Source organism: Salvia hispanica, chromosome 2 (genome assembly GCF_023119035.1).
Source record: "Salvia hispanica cultivar TCC Black 2014 chromosome 2, UniMelb_Shisp_WGS_1.0, whole genome shotgun sequence".
Classification (NCBI taxonomy): domain Eukaryota; kingdom Viridiplantae; phylum Streptophyta; class Magnoliopsida; order Lamiales; family Lamiaceae; genus Salvia; species Salvia hispanica.
Window position 1 is genome coordinate 21,081,030 of NC_062966.1, and position 17,883 is coordinate 21,098,912.

General features: G+C 34.8%; 4 protein-coding genes across 4 annotated transcripts; 3 read left to right on the forward strand and 1 right to left on the reverse strand.

The window, feature by feature from the left end:
- Positions 1 to 79: 79 nt before the first annotated feature.
- LOC125204482 (glutathione S-transferase T3-like) lies at positions 80 to 1,840 on the forward strand. Its single transcript, XM_048103145.1, has 4 exons — positions 80 to 170; positions 258 to 313; positions 706 to 750; positions 848 to 1,840. Exons 1-4 carry the CDS (start codon positions 155 to 157, stop codon positions 1,745 to 1,747), a joined length of 1,017 nt encoding a protein of 338 aa, XP_047959102.1. The 5' UTR covers positions 80 to 154; the 3' UTR covers positions 1,748 to 1,840.
- Positions 1,841 to 5,978: 4,138 nt separating this feature from the next.
- LOC125207774 (aquaporin NIP6-1) lies at positions 5,979 to 8,100 on the forward strand. The gene is made up of 5 exons (XM_048107250.1): positions 5,979 to 6,346; positions 6,426 to 6,650; positions 6,725 to 6,925; positions 7,230 to 7,291; positions 7,801 to 8,100. The coding sequence occupies exons 1-5, from the start codon at positions 6,125 to 6,127 to the stop codon at positions 7,994 to 7,996; spliced, it is 906 nt and encodes a 301-aa protein (XP_047963207.1). The 5' UTR covers positions 5,979 to 6,124; the 3' UTR covers positions 7,997 to 8,100.
- A 2,219-nt stretch (positions 8,101 to 10,319) lies between these two features.
- On the forward strand, positions 10,320 to 10,780 carry LOC125204053 (zinc finger protein 2-like). Its single transcript, XM_048102592.1, has one exon. It carries the CDS (start codon positions 10,390 to 10,392, stop codon positions 10,759 to 10,761), a length of 372 nt encoding a protein of 123 aa, XP_047958549.1. The 5' UTR covers positions 10,320 to 10,389; the 3' UTR covers positions 10,762 to 10,780.
- Positions 10,781 to 12,929: 2,149 nt separating this feature from the next.
- LOC125204639 (uncharacterized protein At2g39795, mitochondrial) lies at positions 12,930 to 15,963 on the reverse strand. Its single transcript, XM_048103345.1, has 3 exons — positions 15,680 to 15,963; positions 13,490 to 13,809; positions 12,930 to 13,401 (listed from the first exon to the last, which is right to left on the reverse strand). The coding sequence occupies exons 1-3, from the start codon at positions 15,881 to 15,883 to the stop codon at positions 13,239 to 13,241; spliced, it is 687 nt and encodes a 228-aa protein (XP_047959302.1). The 5' UTR covers positions 15,884 to 15,963; the 3' UTR covers positions 12,930 to 13,238.
- Between the last annotated feature and the right edge of the window lie 1,920 nt (positions 15,964 to 17,883).

Sequence of the window (17,883 nt, forward strand, 5' to 3'; positions counted from 1 at the left end):
ACTAGCATTTGACATTTGGCAAATATAGATTTAAAATCCCATAAATAGTGAATGTAGGAATAACGTGGGTTCACATTTTCAAGCACTATAAACACACAGCTTCTTCAGCTTTACCAAATTCCCATTTCGCGAGCCAAAGCCCTAGAATTCGACCATGTCAGACAATCAAGGTGATCAATCACTTCTTAATTATCTTGAATTTTCTTCGCCATTGTTGAATTTAGCTCTTCACTAATCTCTTTTATGAATTTGAACAGGAGATAAAGCGAAGCTGCTGAATCAACCTAAGACCGAGAATAATGAATACGACGAGGTATTAGATTCCGCCTCTGATTTTGCACTGTTTTGAGCTGAGAATTAAAGGAGCTTCTTTGATTTTGAATTGATTAATTCATTTTTTATGCTTCTTTGAACATTAGTACTAAATTTGCACCTTCGTAAATTTAACTAAAAATTCATATGGTAGTTTTTCGATTGAGCAGCCAGTTGAATAATTATGAATTTATATTTAGCTATGAATTATTCAATGTAATTCACAGAGATCACTGTATTTGATTTCCAAGGCTATCAAATTGTTGAATTTCATTGCAATTCCTTGATTCTAATTTCTAGCTTGCCGATTAAAGTTAGTAAATTGTTTGAAACACAGTGATGATTACTAAATTTGGGCCTTTTTTTGCTGAGATTACTGTTGGTTTTCTTCAGATGGAAATGGATAGTATTCAGAAGAAGAAGGAAGTGGTAGAGAAGGTAAAAACCAATTTTCTGTTCTTTCATTTTCTTCCAAATTCTACTATTATCCTCAGTTTTTTTTTTTTTCTTTTTTTCCCCAAATTTCATTATGCAGGGGCTTATACCATATGATCCAAGCACTCTGCCATCATTTGAAATGCCTTCTCAACCGGCACAGTCCTCGTCTCCCTTCCAAGACTCGTCGTCTCCTCACGGTCTCGACAACACCCACCATTTCGGTGAAGTAGACATTCCCATGCGGGATGTACGAACTTCATACACTGCGGAGGAGACCCTGCGAATTTTCCAAGCCTATGTGGACATCACCGAAGATCCAATCATCGCCAACCGACTAAAAGCAAGGACTTTCTGGGAGAAAGTCGCGGAGAGGTATAACGAGGTGCGCCCGGGAGGTGCCCCGCAGCGCACATCTCGTATGCTTCGAGCCCACTTCGATAGGGCGAACCCAGAAATCAAAAAGTTTTGCGTCATCTACAATAATCTCGAGTCGCGAGGGAGGAGCGAGGCGAATGAGGTGGATATTTTAACCGAGGCGATGACCACTTATCAGGAGGAGAACAAGAAACCGTTCAAACACGTAAAGACTTGGGAGAAGGTTCGCCATTGCAAAAAATGGGCGGGCAACGGAGAAGCTTCACCGAAGAGAGCCAAGTACAGCTCCGGTGGCCAATTCTTCAACAACGGCGAAGCCAACCCTGTTCCAAGCGAGGGTGGCGGGGGTGAGAGCTTTGATGTGGAGCCGAGTAGCCCTGTGATTGGGCGAAAGACGGGTAAACGAAAGACGAAGACGAAGGGGGAGGCGATAGCCACGAGCAGTGCGGCAGCGGAGGATATGAAGGGGTTTCAGGTGGCACTTGAAAATTTTAGCGAGGCAATTTTGTTGAGTTTGTATTACAAAGCTTACAACAAAAATACGTCTCAAATGAATGAGGAGAAATTGCGAATGCACCTTCGCTTTCTGAAAAGTCTCGAGACTAAATTGGGATTCTCTTAATGTAAATGTAGTTGTTTTTAAGTATGTAATCTTTTTTATTTTTAATTATGTAATTATTTAATTTTAGTGAAATTTGTATAATCTGATTATTCACATGTGAGGATATATAAATATTAGATATTATTGCAAATTATAACTAAATACCATAGGTTGGGATAATTGATGATTCTCCTAAATATATAGGTTGGAATAATTTTCTCAACTCAGACCTACAGCAAAACAGCATCTTATTTTCAATTAAAACAAGGATGATTTTTCGAGGTATATATGATGATGTCTATTATATGTTCAAAAACACTGGTGTATTGTTTTTACCTACACGGCTACACCCAGTGGCGGAACCAGAAATTTATACAAGCCGGGGCTGAAATTAAAAAAATATATAATACAAAATACTTCCTCCGTTCCGTCATAGTTGAATCATTTTCTATTTTGAAAATTTTTATCATAGTTGAGTCATTTGCATATATATAAAAATAATAAACACTTTTTCTCACTCTTATTTCACTCTCTTATTTTTTTATATATTTACTTAACAGTGAACACACTAAATATCCATTTTTAAAACACTATGCTGAAAAGTTTCGCCTCAACTATGAGGGAATGGATGTAGTATTAAATTTTACATGTAATATACGCACAATTTTTACGGACACTAGATGATAATAGTTTTGGACGAGTCGACATGTGCCACAGGTCACATTTTCAATTTTTATTTGAAATTTATCTTTCAATGTATATAATTAAGATATCATTCATCCGTTTGTCCCTCATTCTATTTTGCAAATCTATAAGTTTCTCAAAAAGTTTAATTGAGAAAAATACTTTTTACGACAACAAAGAATACTTTTTATGACAAAAGTTGTTACAATTGAGAAAATCAAAGTATCAGTTCAATTGAATTCGGAATTGAAATGTACTACTACTATTTAAATTAGTTGTAGTTGAAATTGAATTATTCCTTAATTTTTTGAGAGTATCCCTTAATTTTTAAGAAAATATTGATACATAAAAGTTAGCAATAACAATAATTTGTTATTAGGAATGTAAGAAAATAATTTTACAAATTAATGTCAATAGTATATTTTTTAACTAGCTTTTTTACAACATTAATTTGTCATACTATCAAATCGGTCAAAATACCAATTAATTTCATTATTTTATTTTGTTTATTATGTTATTAAACAACCCTAGTCAACAAAAGGCCCAGTAACAAAGTAAAAGCCCAAATAGTCGTCTTCTCCATTTTCTCAATTTCCAGTTACAGAGAACGGCGTCGGTCTGGATTGCAGGCTCCTCAAGCAATCTGGGGCGGAGACCTGGCGGAGGACGACCGTAGCAGGGGGGTTCTGGGTCCGGTGCCGGCCAAGCCCCCGCTGGTGCGGGGGCTTGGCTCTGTGTGGTTCCGCCGCTGGCTACACCTAAATATTGAGTGGTAGACAACATTGAGGGATTTCGAATATTTGAATTGATTGAAAATTTGTAAAGAACTTCATTTTTTTTGCCAACCATAGATTTATTATGATTTGAATTGTTCGTTTTTTTTTTATAGAGAGAAGGTTATACTTCTCATTGATTACTTATTTATAGTACTATTACTCATTATTCATGTTAGTTATTCATAAAAAAAATAAATGTATACATAATTGACCGAATATGTATTCAAGGAAGATCAGAAGAGTATCTTAATGGTTTTTACACTACTACTGTTGTTTTTTCAACATTGTCGGTTCTTTCGACGTCCACACTACTTTTAACGATAGCTATTGTATGTAAATCTACTTTTTATTACTAATTCATTGACGATTTCTCTCTCACTATCCATCTTCCCGCACGCGTCCTGTATTGCCGATGTAATAGCTGTTTTCATTGACGTCGATACCAAAAAATCCACAACTTTTTATATTGGTTTATGCTATATATCAACATCAAAATCTGAACTCCACCACTCAATGGATATATCTTTATTAGTGTAAGCATAATTGAAATAAAGAATAAACCAACGTCTCAAAAAATTCGTATTTATGTCCCAACAATTTTTGTTTTGCACTAAATTGGTATCTAGTGTAGGGGTGGGGAATTATACCGAAATATCGGAATACCGGACTTACTGTACCAAAAAAATACCGAAAATACCAATTTTTCGGTATACCGTAGTTTTCGGTACGGTATGATACCGTACCGAAAGCTTCGATACGGTAACGATATTAGATTTCCTATACCGCGGTATACAATGGCATACCGAATCTTCAGTATACCGGTATATGCCGGTATATACCGGCATACCGAAGATTCGGTATATACCGACACTTCGGTATACCATTGATTATTAAATATATATATACCTATATATAATATTTATGTTATATTTATAGGATTATTATTATTTATAGCAGGTTAGGATCCTCCATTTTCAGTTCCATCTACAAGGAATGTATTTTGTCAAATTCACTAACAAGGTTTTAAGAAATGAAGATAATGTTCTCATGATTTTATAATTTATTTTTGGTTTGGTTGTCAAAGTTTTATAAATTTTAATATTAGAATGATTGTATGGAGTGTAATTGTTTTATACTTTTTGAAGTAGTTGAACAATAGAATTGTTTTTTACTAATATTTTAGTCATAGTATTTTCCGGAATAATAAGTATAACGGTATGCCGTACCGAAGTTCGGTATACTACAAAAGTACGGTATACCGAAATGCGGTACGGTATACCGAATATACGGTATGGTAACGGTATCAAAAATTGTCATACCGAATTTCTGGTATACCGAACTCCGGTATATTGAAAATTTCGGTACGGTATCAGTATGATGTTTTGTCATACCGTAACTTTCGGTACGGTATACGGTATGACACTCAAAGTACGGTATACCATACCGAACAACCCCTATTCTAGTGACACGGCATGCCAAAATTCACAATTAACATTCTTGCATGTCCACAATAGACTATGCAATCACCGCACTTCCAATTTGTGCGTCTTCATAACCTTCTCTCTAACGACAATCACAGATTAGGTGTAATTTTTTATAAAGAACTCCACAGAATTTCGGCGTGTCACACCGTGCCAATTTTACGACATCCACAATATAGCTCCAACAATAGTACAACGATAAAATCGACAACTAAACACAAATTACAAAATTGAATTTCTGCTGCCGAGGTCATTGTCTATGAAGGTCGTAGGGTAGATTTTGAAAATTGATACTAGTCTATGATTTTCATATGTTGAGCACATGCAAACGATGAGGTGTAAAATGATAATGTCCCAAAAATAATACTACTACTATTGAATTATCATTATTAAATAAAAATATTCTATTTTTCAAAATCAATATATAAACCATGCATTATTATAGTCTAGGAAGAAAAATATTCACCTGGTTTATTTATGCACATTATTATATTCTCATACAACTAAAAGTTTAATTTCATGGTATTAAAAACAAATTAAAGCAAAAAAAACTTATGCTCGCTGTCCCCCCTATACATATTATGATCACCTGTGTAATAATCTTCATTACAATTCCACTAAGTATTCTTCACTTATGGCTCCCAAAATCGTTTTAAATAAATAAAAAAAAAAAAAAAAAGAATCCCAGAACTGTAGATCAGATGAACTAAACAATAATTGGCAAAGTAATCAAATTCTAAAATAAAAAGGAATCCAAGTTAAAAGGGTTCAAACTTCACTACATCTTTAGCATCAAATCGACATCGGTTTGATTTTACAAAATTGGGTCCATATTCATTTGAACTGAAACCACTATTTTCTAATTAGCTAGCTATTTAGCCGCACCCCTACATTACTCCATGTGATTCCAAATGTTATGTGACTAGATTTTTGCAAAACTCCAAAATGAAGTTCAAAGAAGTCAGATCCCAATGTTTTAAACTATTGATCTATAATATATTGTCCATTAATTATTTAATGTGTGCACCTTCTCTCCCTCTCTCACTCCATGTCCTGCTTTGTGGTACTAGTGTAAGGAGGTGCAGACAATGGTTGACTCCATAATAGAGTCCAGGTACAGACTGATTCATAATACAAAATTGTGACAGCATAACCCCAATGACTTATGTCCCAATCTTTCAAATGTTGTTATCATATTCTTCATGTAAAAGGGAATCTGTCTCACCATCCTCTCTCCTTCCCTCACTCCAATATCACCCACCAAATACTCATTTCTCCAACTTTTTCTTGGATCCATTGATTGGGATTCCCCAAGTCAACTTTCTTGCACCTACTATAAAATTGGGCCAAGCCCACATTATTAAAACATAACCACATGCAATAATAACACACACACACACTTCTCCACCTTCCTTTCCTTGGTTCTCCACATTGAGTTTAATTACTTCCTCTAACATATGGAAGGTGAAGACGGGGCGTCGGCGCCCTCCACTCCCGTGACGCCTGGCACGCCAGGCGCCCCTCTCTTCGGAGGCTTCAGGAATGGGAATAGGAGACAACCTTCCCTCCTTAGGAGTAGTTGCAAATGCTTCAATGTTGAATCATGGTCATTGGAAGATGGGCCGTTGCCCCCTCTCTCATGCTCATTCCCTTCCCCTCCCATCTCCCTTGCTAGAAAGGTGTGTTCACCAAAGATGTCGCCATTTTTGTCATTTCCCCCCTAATTTCAAAATAATGAAACTATATGTAATAAAATAGGTGGGAGCAGAGTTTATAGGCACACTCATCCTAATATTTGCCGGGGCCGCGACGCCGATAGTCAACCAGAGGAGCGGAGGGGCGGAGACGCTCCTCGGGCTGGCTGCGTCGTCAGGGCTGGCAGTCATGATAGTCATACTCTCCACGGGACACATCTCCGGGGCCCATCTCAATCCGGCTGTCACGTTCGCCTTCGCGGCTCTCCGCCACTTCCCATGGAAACACGTGAGCGGATAATCTTCATATTATTATTAGTATTAATTAGTGAAAAATTAATAAACTGAGTCATTAATTTGTAGGTGCCGGTGTACATAGGTGCACAAATGAGTGCATCAATATGTGCTTCATTTATGCTAAAGGCTATTTTTGAGCCAATGATGGGAGGAGGGGTGACTCTGCCTGGTCCCACAGTGGGATATGCTCAAGCATTTGCATTGGAGTTCATCATCACCTTCAACCTCATGTTTGTTGTCACTGCAGTTGCTACTGATACAAGAGCTGTGAGAACACCATTTTTCTTGCATTTTTTGCTATGCATTTATTACTTGCCACTACTACATTTCTAGTTAGATCACCATTAATTGAAGAGACGAACGATATTAATTTCCTAGACAAAGAGCCCAGTGCTACTGGTGATGGTCACTTTCTATTCTGGCAACAATAAATGAAATTAGTATATGAAATCAAGTGGGATCTCAGATCCCATAAAACTAGGATAGTTAAATTAGTGAGTTTGGAGTATTTTATTTTGACTTAAACTCAAAGAGTTGGATTTATTTTTATTGTGATATTTAAATAAAACAGGTGGGGGAGCTTGCGGGGATTGCGGTTGGAGCTACTGTCATGCTCAATATACTCATAGCCGGGTAATACTATCAACTTTTTCTCACCAATTATTTCATTTTTTATTTTTTATTTTTAACAAATTAAGTACTTACATTTCAATACTTTTTTTACATGTGGTTTAAAACTAATAGGCTTTTCCCATGTGGTTAAGAGGCCATTTGAAATTTGAACCGAGAAGTTACATTTCACATAAATTACATTGTAAAAAAAGAAAGGAAAATAAGGAAAAAATGGGCTTAAATGCCCACTGCATTATGTCACATCCAAAGATTTGGTGGGAAATCTTAGAAGAACACTTAAGTTTGTTTGTCTAATTACAGTTGAGAATAGAAGAAACATTTTATTTATAAACAACCTTCATATTGTAAATACTCTTCCATTTCAAATAATGTGACAATCCTACTAAATATAATGGGCCAATAAGCATAGGTGTGGTTGGTCAAAGGCTCATAGACCATGATCAGTTTGGACACAATTTTGATCCAAAAGCAATAATGAATTTGACAACATAAATGTTATCGTGATGCAGGGAAAGTACGGGAGCATCGATGAATCCGGTTAGAACTCTAGGGCCGGCGATTGCTGCAAACAACTACAGAGCCATTTGGGTGTACCTAACTGCACCAATCTTGGGAGCTCTGGCTGGGGCCGGTGTTTATACGGCTGTGAAGCTGCCTGACGAAGGAGGCGACAAGCCGTTGGGAGAACATAGTTTCAGGAGATGAATTCAGACTTCACACATATGTATAAGTTTACATGTAACCAGATGCTCAATGTGGGCTCTCTCTACTTAGTCATTAATGTACATATGGATCAAATAAGATTTAAATTTTCATCCAAACACCAAACGACAAGAAAAGAAATCAATAATATTCAACTCTAATTTAATCTTGTAGGAAGTGCCTGGCCAAATAATCACACACAATCAGCTGGGCATTTTTATCGAACACATTGCATGCAAAACTATGACCCATTTTGATTCAGACCTCCTCAGCCCACATCAAATTCTAAAGAGTCGTAGTATTGTTGCCTGTCAACACGTTGATAAATATATAAATGAAAAATATTAAAATATTTAATTATATAATTTTCAATTTTCTAAAATAAAATTTAAATGTAAACTATTACTAATAAATTACCACTATTAAATAGAACAAGACAATAATAATTAACTTTTTACGTGTGTTTATGATGGGAAGAATGCAAGAAAATAGATTGATAGTTTTAATTCCTCTTTATAATTAATGAAAAATGATAGTGCAAGTATGTAAATATATCTGAACATTAATTAAAAAAATTAAGTCATTATTTTAAAAACATTTATTAAAATAAAATAATATTATGTGGCAAATCATAATATAATTTCACAGTTTTTGGTATTCATATTCACATCCTATCATATCTAATGATCTAGTATAATTAAGTGTTCTTACTCTTATTTATTCCATTAATCTACCATTAAATGTTTGATACTAAGTCATATTCCACTGACTCATTCTATTCACATATTATTCCAGTAACATCGTTTTTCATTTCTTACAAAATGTGTCGAGTCCAAATAAGATAATTAATGGCGTACGAAAGAATTAGTATATATACAACCAATCAAATTTGATCTTTTGTGCAAGAATATTTTTAATATAGGCTATTATATTATATTAATTTAATACATGATCAGATAGCTAGCTTGTAAAGTTACTATCCCATATGGCCCTTGCTAGTGAGTTTTACGGCTATTCACACTGTAGATAACAAGACAACATAATTACCATAAGTATTTCCCCAAAATGGGTAAAACTCACAAGACAAGACATGATAAAAATGACATGTCGTCACACTACAAAAGAAAATTAGTAGTGCAAATATTACAAAAAAGGAGTCTATATAGCCATAAAAGAATACTCCCTCCGTCTCCCATTATGAGTAACATTTTGACCGGACACGAGTTTTAAGAAATGTAAAGAAAAATTGATTGAAAAAGTTAGTGGGATGTGGGACCCACTTTTTATATTGGTTTTATAATAAAATGTAAGTGAAATGAGTTAGTGGAATGTGAGACCTACTTACCATTTATAGTAAAAATAAAGTGCTACCCTTAATTGGGGACGGACCAAAATGAAAATTAGTAACTCTTATTTGGGGACGGGGAGAGTATTTCCTTTGTTCATGAGATTTAACTCAAGAACTTTGGTTGGCATATATATACACACCACAGCACCCTTTTTTACCCCATGTACATCTCATATTTCAACATCGATCATTGATATACACAAAATATATTACTGTTATTATATACCTGTCACACATATATAATATATTGAAATAATTAATATTGAAAATTCCAGATTTTTTCAAAATGAAACAATGTTTTGATCCCCTGGCTACTACGTACTCCAACTAATTACTAGTAGGCGCGAATGAAAAAAAAAGTTTTAGTAAAATAAAACATACTAGTACTAACATTTTGTGAATAACTGACTGTTAATTGATTGACTCTTTATTCGTGTATAAAAACTACAATATGAAACAAAATACTTACATATTTTGAATAATTGAATAGTGTTTCATTCGTTCCACTCAAAGTGCTCTATATTTTTCTTTTCGAAATATCTAACTCAAAGTGAAATATTTTTAAAAATGAAAACACTGGATATTCTACTCTCATTACTCAACAAACTAATCAACACTGAAAAAATTAAATGTCGAAAAAGAAATGTTCCCTCTTACCAAAAAATAATGACTCATTTTATTATTTTAGAACGTCCATGACTTATTAGAGACTCATTTAGTTTCGATTTTTTATAACAAGTCTCACACTAAATCACTCCTATTTTATTTTAAAACTAATAATGTAATCCATGCATGTGTTCTAGTACTAATTTTTAGTCAAATAATTTCAAAAACACTCATCCCCATCATACCCTAGCTAGTGCCTAATTCTTTTCAATGATTAGGTCTTTGTAACTGTAAATCTTCGTTCCTTACATAGTACCACAGCATTTATATTACTACTACAAACATTGTTGAGTCCAATGGCTATCTCAAAATCCCCACATTTCAACAACTTTCAAAAAATCAACTTGAGTTAAAAACCCTCAACCACAATTTCATCAAAAATATGGAGAAACAAGAGAAGTTGAATCTGGTGTTGGATCTAAGCCTCTCAAGCAAAGATTTAGAGCCACAAAGCAATCGAGTCTTCTCATGCAACTACTGCACCAGGAAGTTCTACAGCTCGCAGGCCCTCGGCGGCCACCAGAACGCCCACAAACGCGAGCGCCGCCTCGGCCTCCACGACCGCTACTCCCCTCTCCCTCTCCATAGCGTTGTGGCCCCACCGATTAGGTTCAAATTCGGGCGGAGGCCTCTCGCTGTCGCGGCCGAGGGCGGCGGTTCAGCTTGGCCCAGCCGCCGATGGGCGGCCGCGCCGCAGCTGAAGACTGGCAATCAAGAAGAGTTGAAATTCTTGGATTTGTCTCTTAAACTTTAATTAATAGGTTTCTGTTTAATAGGGCTGGTTATTCTGTACATTGGTTATTGATTAACCAGTAATCGAACCGAAACCAGCCGGTTATCGATTATTCGATAAGTTAGTTTCCTAGTAAGGATGTTCAATTCTTTCCATTGCTGAATTTATTAGGATCATGTTTGAATTTGTTTTTTGTCTTCTCACTCACAATCTTCTTAACTACCAACATTTTGCCACTATGTTTAGAATTTAATTTGGTAAATGAGCATCAATTAATTGACATTGCAAAATGTTCCATAAATTGTTCCGAATATGTATATGATGGCATAAGAAATTGTGGATTAGGTTAGTGTAGGAATGAGAAGAAAATGATTATAGTATTTAGAGAAATAGGTTTAGGTATAAATGAAAATAAGTACAAGTTGTCAGCTAGATACTAGCTAGGATGTGAAGATCTGTTCAAATTATTTAAATTATTTAATTTAATTTAATTTATTTTCTAACATTTGTCACGTTTATCGTAACTCTGCAGTAAGTTTTCAACCGGTACATAGTACATATACAGACAATAGTAGGTGCATGTGTAATAAAATCATGTGTTATAGATCCTTGATTGATATGCATAACGTGGATGGTTAATTTGATCCCAAATAGTATAATTAATACTCCATGCTACCCGTCTAAGATGACACATCTTTTTATCGACTTGTTTTGAAAAAAATGATGATATATAGTTAAAGTGGAGAAAAAATAAAATAAGTTAGAGAATATTATAGAAGACAGTTCACGTGAAAAAAAGGAACGTGTCAACTTAGCTAGGACGGAGGGAGTAGTACTATATCATTTTGTTATTTTGAGATGTCCACAAAAAATAGTCTCATTTTTGTAAATGGAAAGCATCTCTCTTATATTTTACCTACTATTTTTCTTCTCTTGCATATTTTACCTACTTTCTCTCCATATCTCTTTTACTTTACCTACTTTGTTTCTCTTATTTTACCAAAAATTTTCATTAAAACACATGCCGTCCACAAATGAGACTATTTTTTGTGGACGGAGGGAGTATATACTAATAGATACTACTATGATTCTAAAATATTAACCCATGGGACAATTATCAAGGAATTCAAACACTATATCTGAAATTGAGCAAAAAATACCAAAATGAAAGCATATTTTGGCTAATCTGAATCACTTTTTTGTGAGTGAGAATTTTAGTGTATAAAATAAATTAAAAATACTACTAATTTTAAAGCAAAAATGAAAAATATAAATTATATGAAATCTACCTACCTTTCTGATAAAGGATAAGAAAAAAAATATTTTTTAGAATGAATCTAGGTACTCCATTATTTAAATATGAATCATAAATGCAAACAACAATCAATAGTAGTAGGAGTACTATTTTTTACAACAGCCAAAATTTTAAGAAAAATGGTCCAATTCTCATACAGATCAAACTTTATGTCTGCTGTTATTCACCATGTGTTGAACATTGATTTGATTTAGGGTTAGTATTAAAGGTGGAGAGATATGATTAGAGTACAAAACATCACTAATATACTCCTAGAAATCGTGTGCGTAGTTTGGGACAAGCTGAAATAGAAAGTGCGAGTAGCATGAGACATATGGAATATGAAATTTAAATGAGCTAAGTGCCATGTAAGAAGAGTGGGGGCCTACTACTCAATGGCCGATGTAGGTGGAATCGAATGGTCAACCTACCTACAGTTGCATTTCTTGGATCTGCCGGTCACACTAATAGGAGTAATATATTGTCACAATCGCTTTAAAGATATATACTTACTCCTTGTAGATCATTTTCTGATATAATTGACCCGAAAAATGTGGTACATGTTATTAATAACATGATTTAAGGGTGCCAAATTATTTAGTCATGGAGTAAATGGATATTGAATAGATAAACCTACCTGAATGAAGACATTAAAAAAATGTTGTACAACCACCATAATAATGATGCATCAATGTTACTACAATTAAGAACATAATCATAAATATAAAACATGATACATTGAAGCAAAAGTATCAATCTGTATTAGTCTTTCGACTAATATAACAGCAATCACACTTTAGAACAATTAATCCAGATAAACACTGCAGCAGTTGAATTTAAACAACAAAAAACCTAGTTTTCAGAACCTCCTCGTTTCTCCATTTTTAGGGGTAAATGAAAAACCATAATTGATCATCTTTAAAAAAAACTGTTTCTTGCTTAGCTAATTAGCTTCATCTAACATTAAAAGATGCCAATAATGAGTGATCAAATAATCTAAACTGGGGCCAAAAGATGTTAGGAAGTTATCTAACATTGATCAACGGAAAGCGAAGAGCTAGTATCCTAAACAATACTGTGCTAAACTCTCTCCATCAACTGTCAGTTTTACAACTTATTAGTACAATCACAAGGCATCAGGGCATCGATATAAGACCGAGATTTTGTCGATACTGAAAAGAAACGACTCCTTTTTTTTTTTTATCTATTTCTTCTGAATATAAGTTTTCATGCTTTCCATCCAGCGTAAGTACTCATTTTTATCTTTGTACCTCATATAGGCATGCAAGAACTCAGCCAGCTTGTCGTCTATACCCCTTTCCTCCAAGAAATCGTAGAGTGAATCCTGAAGCTCGTCGTCCAATTCCCTGCAAATCGAAACTAAAAGATCAAGAAACATTCTCACCAGTTTTTTAAGGAACGTGATCAGTGGGTGAGGAGGAATGCACAACGTACTTGAATTTGGGGCCCATGTAAGGCTGATTTTTTATTCTATCGTGTCCACGGGTGAATACATTGCGTATCTCTATACCATCTGGCCATCCAGAGCAAACAAACTCCAATATGTCGCCATCTTTCCCCTTCACGATATCAACTATCAAAGTAACATGAAGCTTCATGTCCTCCTTATCATCGTGCATTTTCATGGGAACAGATCCATCAAACATAGTCACCTCTATTTTGATCTCCTCATCCTCTCCGAATTTTCTGCTTAATCGAATCCACTGCTCCCCTGATCGTTCGTCAACCTTGAATGAATTGAATTCCGGTATAGGCTGTATGCATGAAGATTGTCAGGTTAATCATTGCTTTAGTATCTTTCTTTTTTATTTGGTTATTCCTCTCATCCACATTCAAGAAAACAAATTACTGTTCAACAAGACGAGACAAGAAGCTTCTTCATAAATCAAAATAAAATATATAATCGTCTTAATTACTATGATGGAAATGAGACTTTTTTTTATTATTATTGACATTCAAGGTAATAATGCCACAAAGAAGCATTTCACCTGCAAATGTTAGATAATTCGCACTATAATAATTGACATAAACAATGGAAATAAAATGCTGATCAGTTTACTCAAAATGCAATATTTTCCTAAGTGGTATAAGAACTAAAAGTAGTCAATACAATAGGGACACAAATAGGAAGCCTAATGGCATAAAGTATGGGTGTCTGGCTAGCAAAATAATTTTCCTACCTTATTACATTTATGCAAAAATGGCAACAATTTACAGCTTTATGGTTGTCAGCTTAGGCTGAGTGACAAGATTTTCATCATGTTTGAGATCATTCATGGCTTTTGTGGTTTGTTCAACTCTTTCAAAATTATTAAAACTAGCTCTATCAGTATCAACCGACACTGACTTATGGGTAAACAAATATCGTAGGCAAGTATTGGTGCCGCCATAAAGGCTAACATAAGTGGTGACAAACAAATAATAGTCAGCCATGGACAACTCAGCTGATTTCAAGGACCGAAAAAAGAAAGAAAGAAAGAAAGCAAGAAAGAAATGAAACATTCTAGGATCCATGGCTCTGATGACATCGGAAGGCTTGCAAGGGTGATGCATTTTATGCTATATAAGCCATATGAACATTCTAAAGTATCAATATCCTTTACTACTACTATGACAGAGTAGAGCTTCTCCTGGTCGGTTCATTGGATGACACAGCTAACAAAGAAATGCAACTACGGAAGTCCTAGTAAAGCATCAAATGATAGTGGAGTAGTGAGGACACCCAAATGAGAGGATTAACAGGGCATGATCTTTCAAACTTCAAAGGTCAATTTTCTATATTTTCTAGTCTTGTGGACAACACTAGTTTTCTGGTAGATCATGACGATAAAGATACAAAAGGAACCAAACCCGGGACAGTCAAATCAATCCAGAAGGCGCCTCCCGCCACGTCACAAGGGTGACAAGTAGTTATTTATATCTCTGTGATATTAGCTTAGGTTGTTGGAAATGATTTGTATCTTAGTGGAGAGTGTACTTTGCAGCTCTTATCCAGCTCCTTCAAAATAACAATACAATCTTTCTTCTACTCTCTCTAGTCTCCTAACCCTACCAGTGTTGGCATGAGCACACAATACCACTGCTTAACAAAGTTAAACACCAGTTGTAACAGAACATAAAAGTACAGACTTGTAAGAAGATGACAATCAATCAAGAAAATGCTCCTCAACTTGAAAATGAAGATACATTTTCACTTTTAGTTTAATTAACAGACGAACCGTAAAGCAGGAAGGCATTTCTACACACTCCAACTCTCAAGGTGCAATTCACCAAATACAGTGGAGTTAACACATAGAATCATGTAATGCGTCTTTTGTTTATGGCTAAACACAACCATCCATGTATGGGCAAACGCTATTACAAACAGATGGAATTGTATTCCGCTTCACGAATTCAGAGCCAAAAGGGGCATAAACCGAAATGAGGCAGCCATTAACAGATCAAAAACAACTGCAACTCATCCCTGAATCCAAGGCAGGTTTATACCAGAAAAATTAACAAGATTGCAAATTTACAGCTTAAAAAATGTAACACTCCAATCCTCTCGAATAGCAGTAATCATTTCATATGTGTAAAAAGTACTCGCCAATGAACATGAAACAGAGTAGAATTTCGCCATACTACCTCAGAGGGCGGGGAGTGATCAAGCTCGTATTGGATTTCGTTCCGAATGAGGCGAACTATGTTGCCCTCGAACGCCGATTTTCGCATATCGGTGGCGTAATTTCTGGTTGAAGATGTGAGAAATTGGTTGAGGGGATTTGGGAATTGGTGAAAGACAAGAGTTCTCACGGCCCCTCGCAATCCACGAACAATGCGATGAGCCATTTTCGCATAGATTGATGCAGAAGATGCGATCTGCAAATTCCTCTAGGGTTTATGGAGGGTTTTGGGTTTCATCTCTTATTTTTCTCCCATTCTAAGTATTTTCTAATTCAATTTTTTTTTTATCAAAATTTATATATAAAAAAAACCTTTACTTTCCATCCCCAAAATACGACTCAAGTCTCTCCACACTTATTTTTGTCACATCTAGACTATATATATATAAAAGGGGAGTTTTGGGAGTTTTTATATAACTATTTCATGAGAAGGATGTTAACGAAATAAACAAAAGTTATTAAATTGGTTAATTGATTACAATCATGATCATATAAATAATTGGACGGTTACATATGGTGATGGGAATTTATGATGAGGATTAATGAAATCATGTTATGATGTTTGTTGCGGCTCTAATGTAGAAGATGAAAAGTTTTTTAAGTTTTAAACATAGGGAAGTTTCGAGGTTTTTAATTTAGTAAGTGAAAGGTTTTGTAACGTCCCCTTCTCTCCATGCATCACACGTCAAAGTTTTAATTCTATCATGACAAATGAAAGGTTTTGTAACACCCCATTTATCTCCTTGCATATATATAATAGTACCACTCACTCTCTTCCTCTCACATCCATAATTCCCTCTCTTTTCTCTCTCTAAAATTCATTATTATAATGGTGGTGCTATCTCACGATCGGCAATCTCACCCACATGAAGACATGCAAGGCGGGCAGCAGCCATCCCCGTCGTGGACCTATCTTAATCTGGCGCCAAAACCCTCATGGTAGACGCTGCAAAGAGCTTGGTTTCATCAAAGTGGTCTATCATAGAATCTCCATGGCTTTCCTCAAATTTGGAAGTTGGAGCCATGAAAAATTTTCAACTTCTCCACCAACCCCGACCTCGCCTCCCGCAAAACTAACTCCACACCGTGCCGGGAATCTCCCAAACACTAATAACAAATGGTATTTAACATGGATTGACTTATATCTTATATTGTAACTTATGCATATTGATAACTCGCCTTTTAAAAATCTTGACGACAAATACCTCCATCAACAAATGTCAGGTTTTTTGAAATAAAAATAACAAATAGTTTTGAACTGGGACGGAGGGAGAATTTTATTGATATTTGGCTCATTTGTTAGTCATGATGAGTATATTTTAAAGTTAAGGGTTTAAGATTTAGGTTTCAAGGTTTGGGTTTTTAGTGTTTAGTGTCACTATATTGCAATGAAATGAATGTTTCGAAGATGAATGAGGGAAGTTAAAAACTATAATGAAACAAAACAAAATCTCTATAAATACCTCTCATGTGTTGAAATTTTAGGAGAAACGATTCATGTACAATTTGCATGTCCAGGTTCAGTCTTTTTTGACATTTATATTATTACTATTAGTTTGGTTGATTGTAGATTAGAGTTATTCTTTTAGTTATAAGGAACGGAGGGAATATGTTTTAGTTGTATAAAATTCATAGTCATTTTGTTTATAATTTTTAATATAATAATATTATTTCTAATTTTATTTAATTAATTTATAATCTAACATTAATTTCTTAAAATATTATAAGTTAGTGCATTGCACACGGTGATACTAGTTTCTATAACATTTAAGTCCTTCTCGGTTCTCCACTTGAATTGAGGAATAATATTGCATTGACTATCAGACAAAATATAATTTTAATCATGGTCTTCGATTTGGAAACCATACTTTTTCTATAGTCGTTTGATGAGATAGATACAAACTATTTAAAGTTTACATGAGAATATTGCATTCAATATTATAATTGAATTGAAACTTATGCATGCATTAATTATGATTTCTTACTAGAACAAGCCATCTAAGAAATAAACGTTTTTTTCGTAATTCACCTCTAAAATCTTAATTTTTTTCAAATTTGGATTTTCGCATATCAGCTTTAAAATCGTCTATGCATGCATTATGAAATTATTGATTTATTCTGATTTTACCGCCAATCAAGATTTCAGCACTAAAATAGAGGGATGAC

Bases quoted from the DNA above. Each gene is read 5' to 3' on its own strand.
- LOC125204639 (XM_048103345.1), bottom strand. From the start codon at position 15,883: ATGGCTCATCGCATTGTTCGTGGATTGCGAGGGGCCGTGAGAACTCTT. The intron at 13,810-15,679 runs GTAGTATGGCGA...TCATGCATACAG, and splicing joins ATCACTCCCCGCCCTCTGAG to CCTATACCGGAATTCAATTC. The intron at 13,402-13,489 runs GTACGTTGTGCA...TTCGATTTGCAG, and splicing joins TACATGGGCCCCAAATTCAA to GGAATTGGACGACGAGCTTC.
- LOC125207774 (XM_048107250.1), top strand. From the start codon at position 6,125: ATGGAAGGTGAAGACGGGGCGTCGGCGCCCTCCACTCCCGTGACGCCT. The intron at 6,347-6,425 runs GTGTGTTCACCA...GTAATAAAATAG, and splicing joins CCATCTCCCTTGCTAGAAAG to GTGGGAGCAGAGTTTATAGG. The intron at 6,651-6,724 runs GTGAGCGGATAA...ATTAATTTGTAG, and splicing joins GCCACTTCCCATGGAAACAC to GTGCCGGTGTACATAGGTGC.
- LOC125204482 (XM_048103145.1), top strand. The intron at 314-705 runs GTATTAGATTCC...GGTTTTCTTCAG, and splicing joins AGAATAATGAATACGACGAG to ATGGAAATGGATAGTATTCA. The intron at 751-847 runs GTAAAAACCAAT...TTCATTATGCAG, and splicing joins AGAAGGAAGTGGTAGAGAAG to GGGCTTATACCATATGATCC.
- LOC125204053 (XM_048102592.1), top strand. From the start codon at position 10,390: ATGGAGAAACAAGAGAAGTTGAATCTGGTGTTGGATCTAAGCCTCTCA.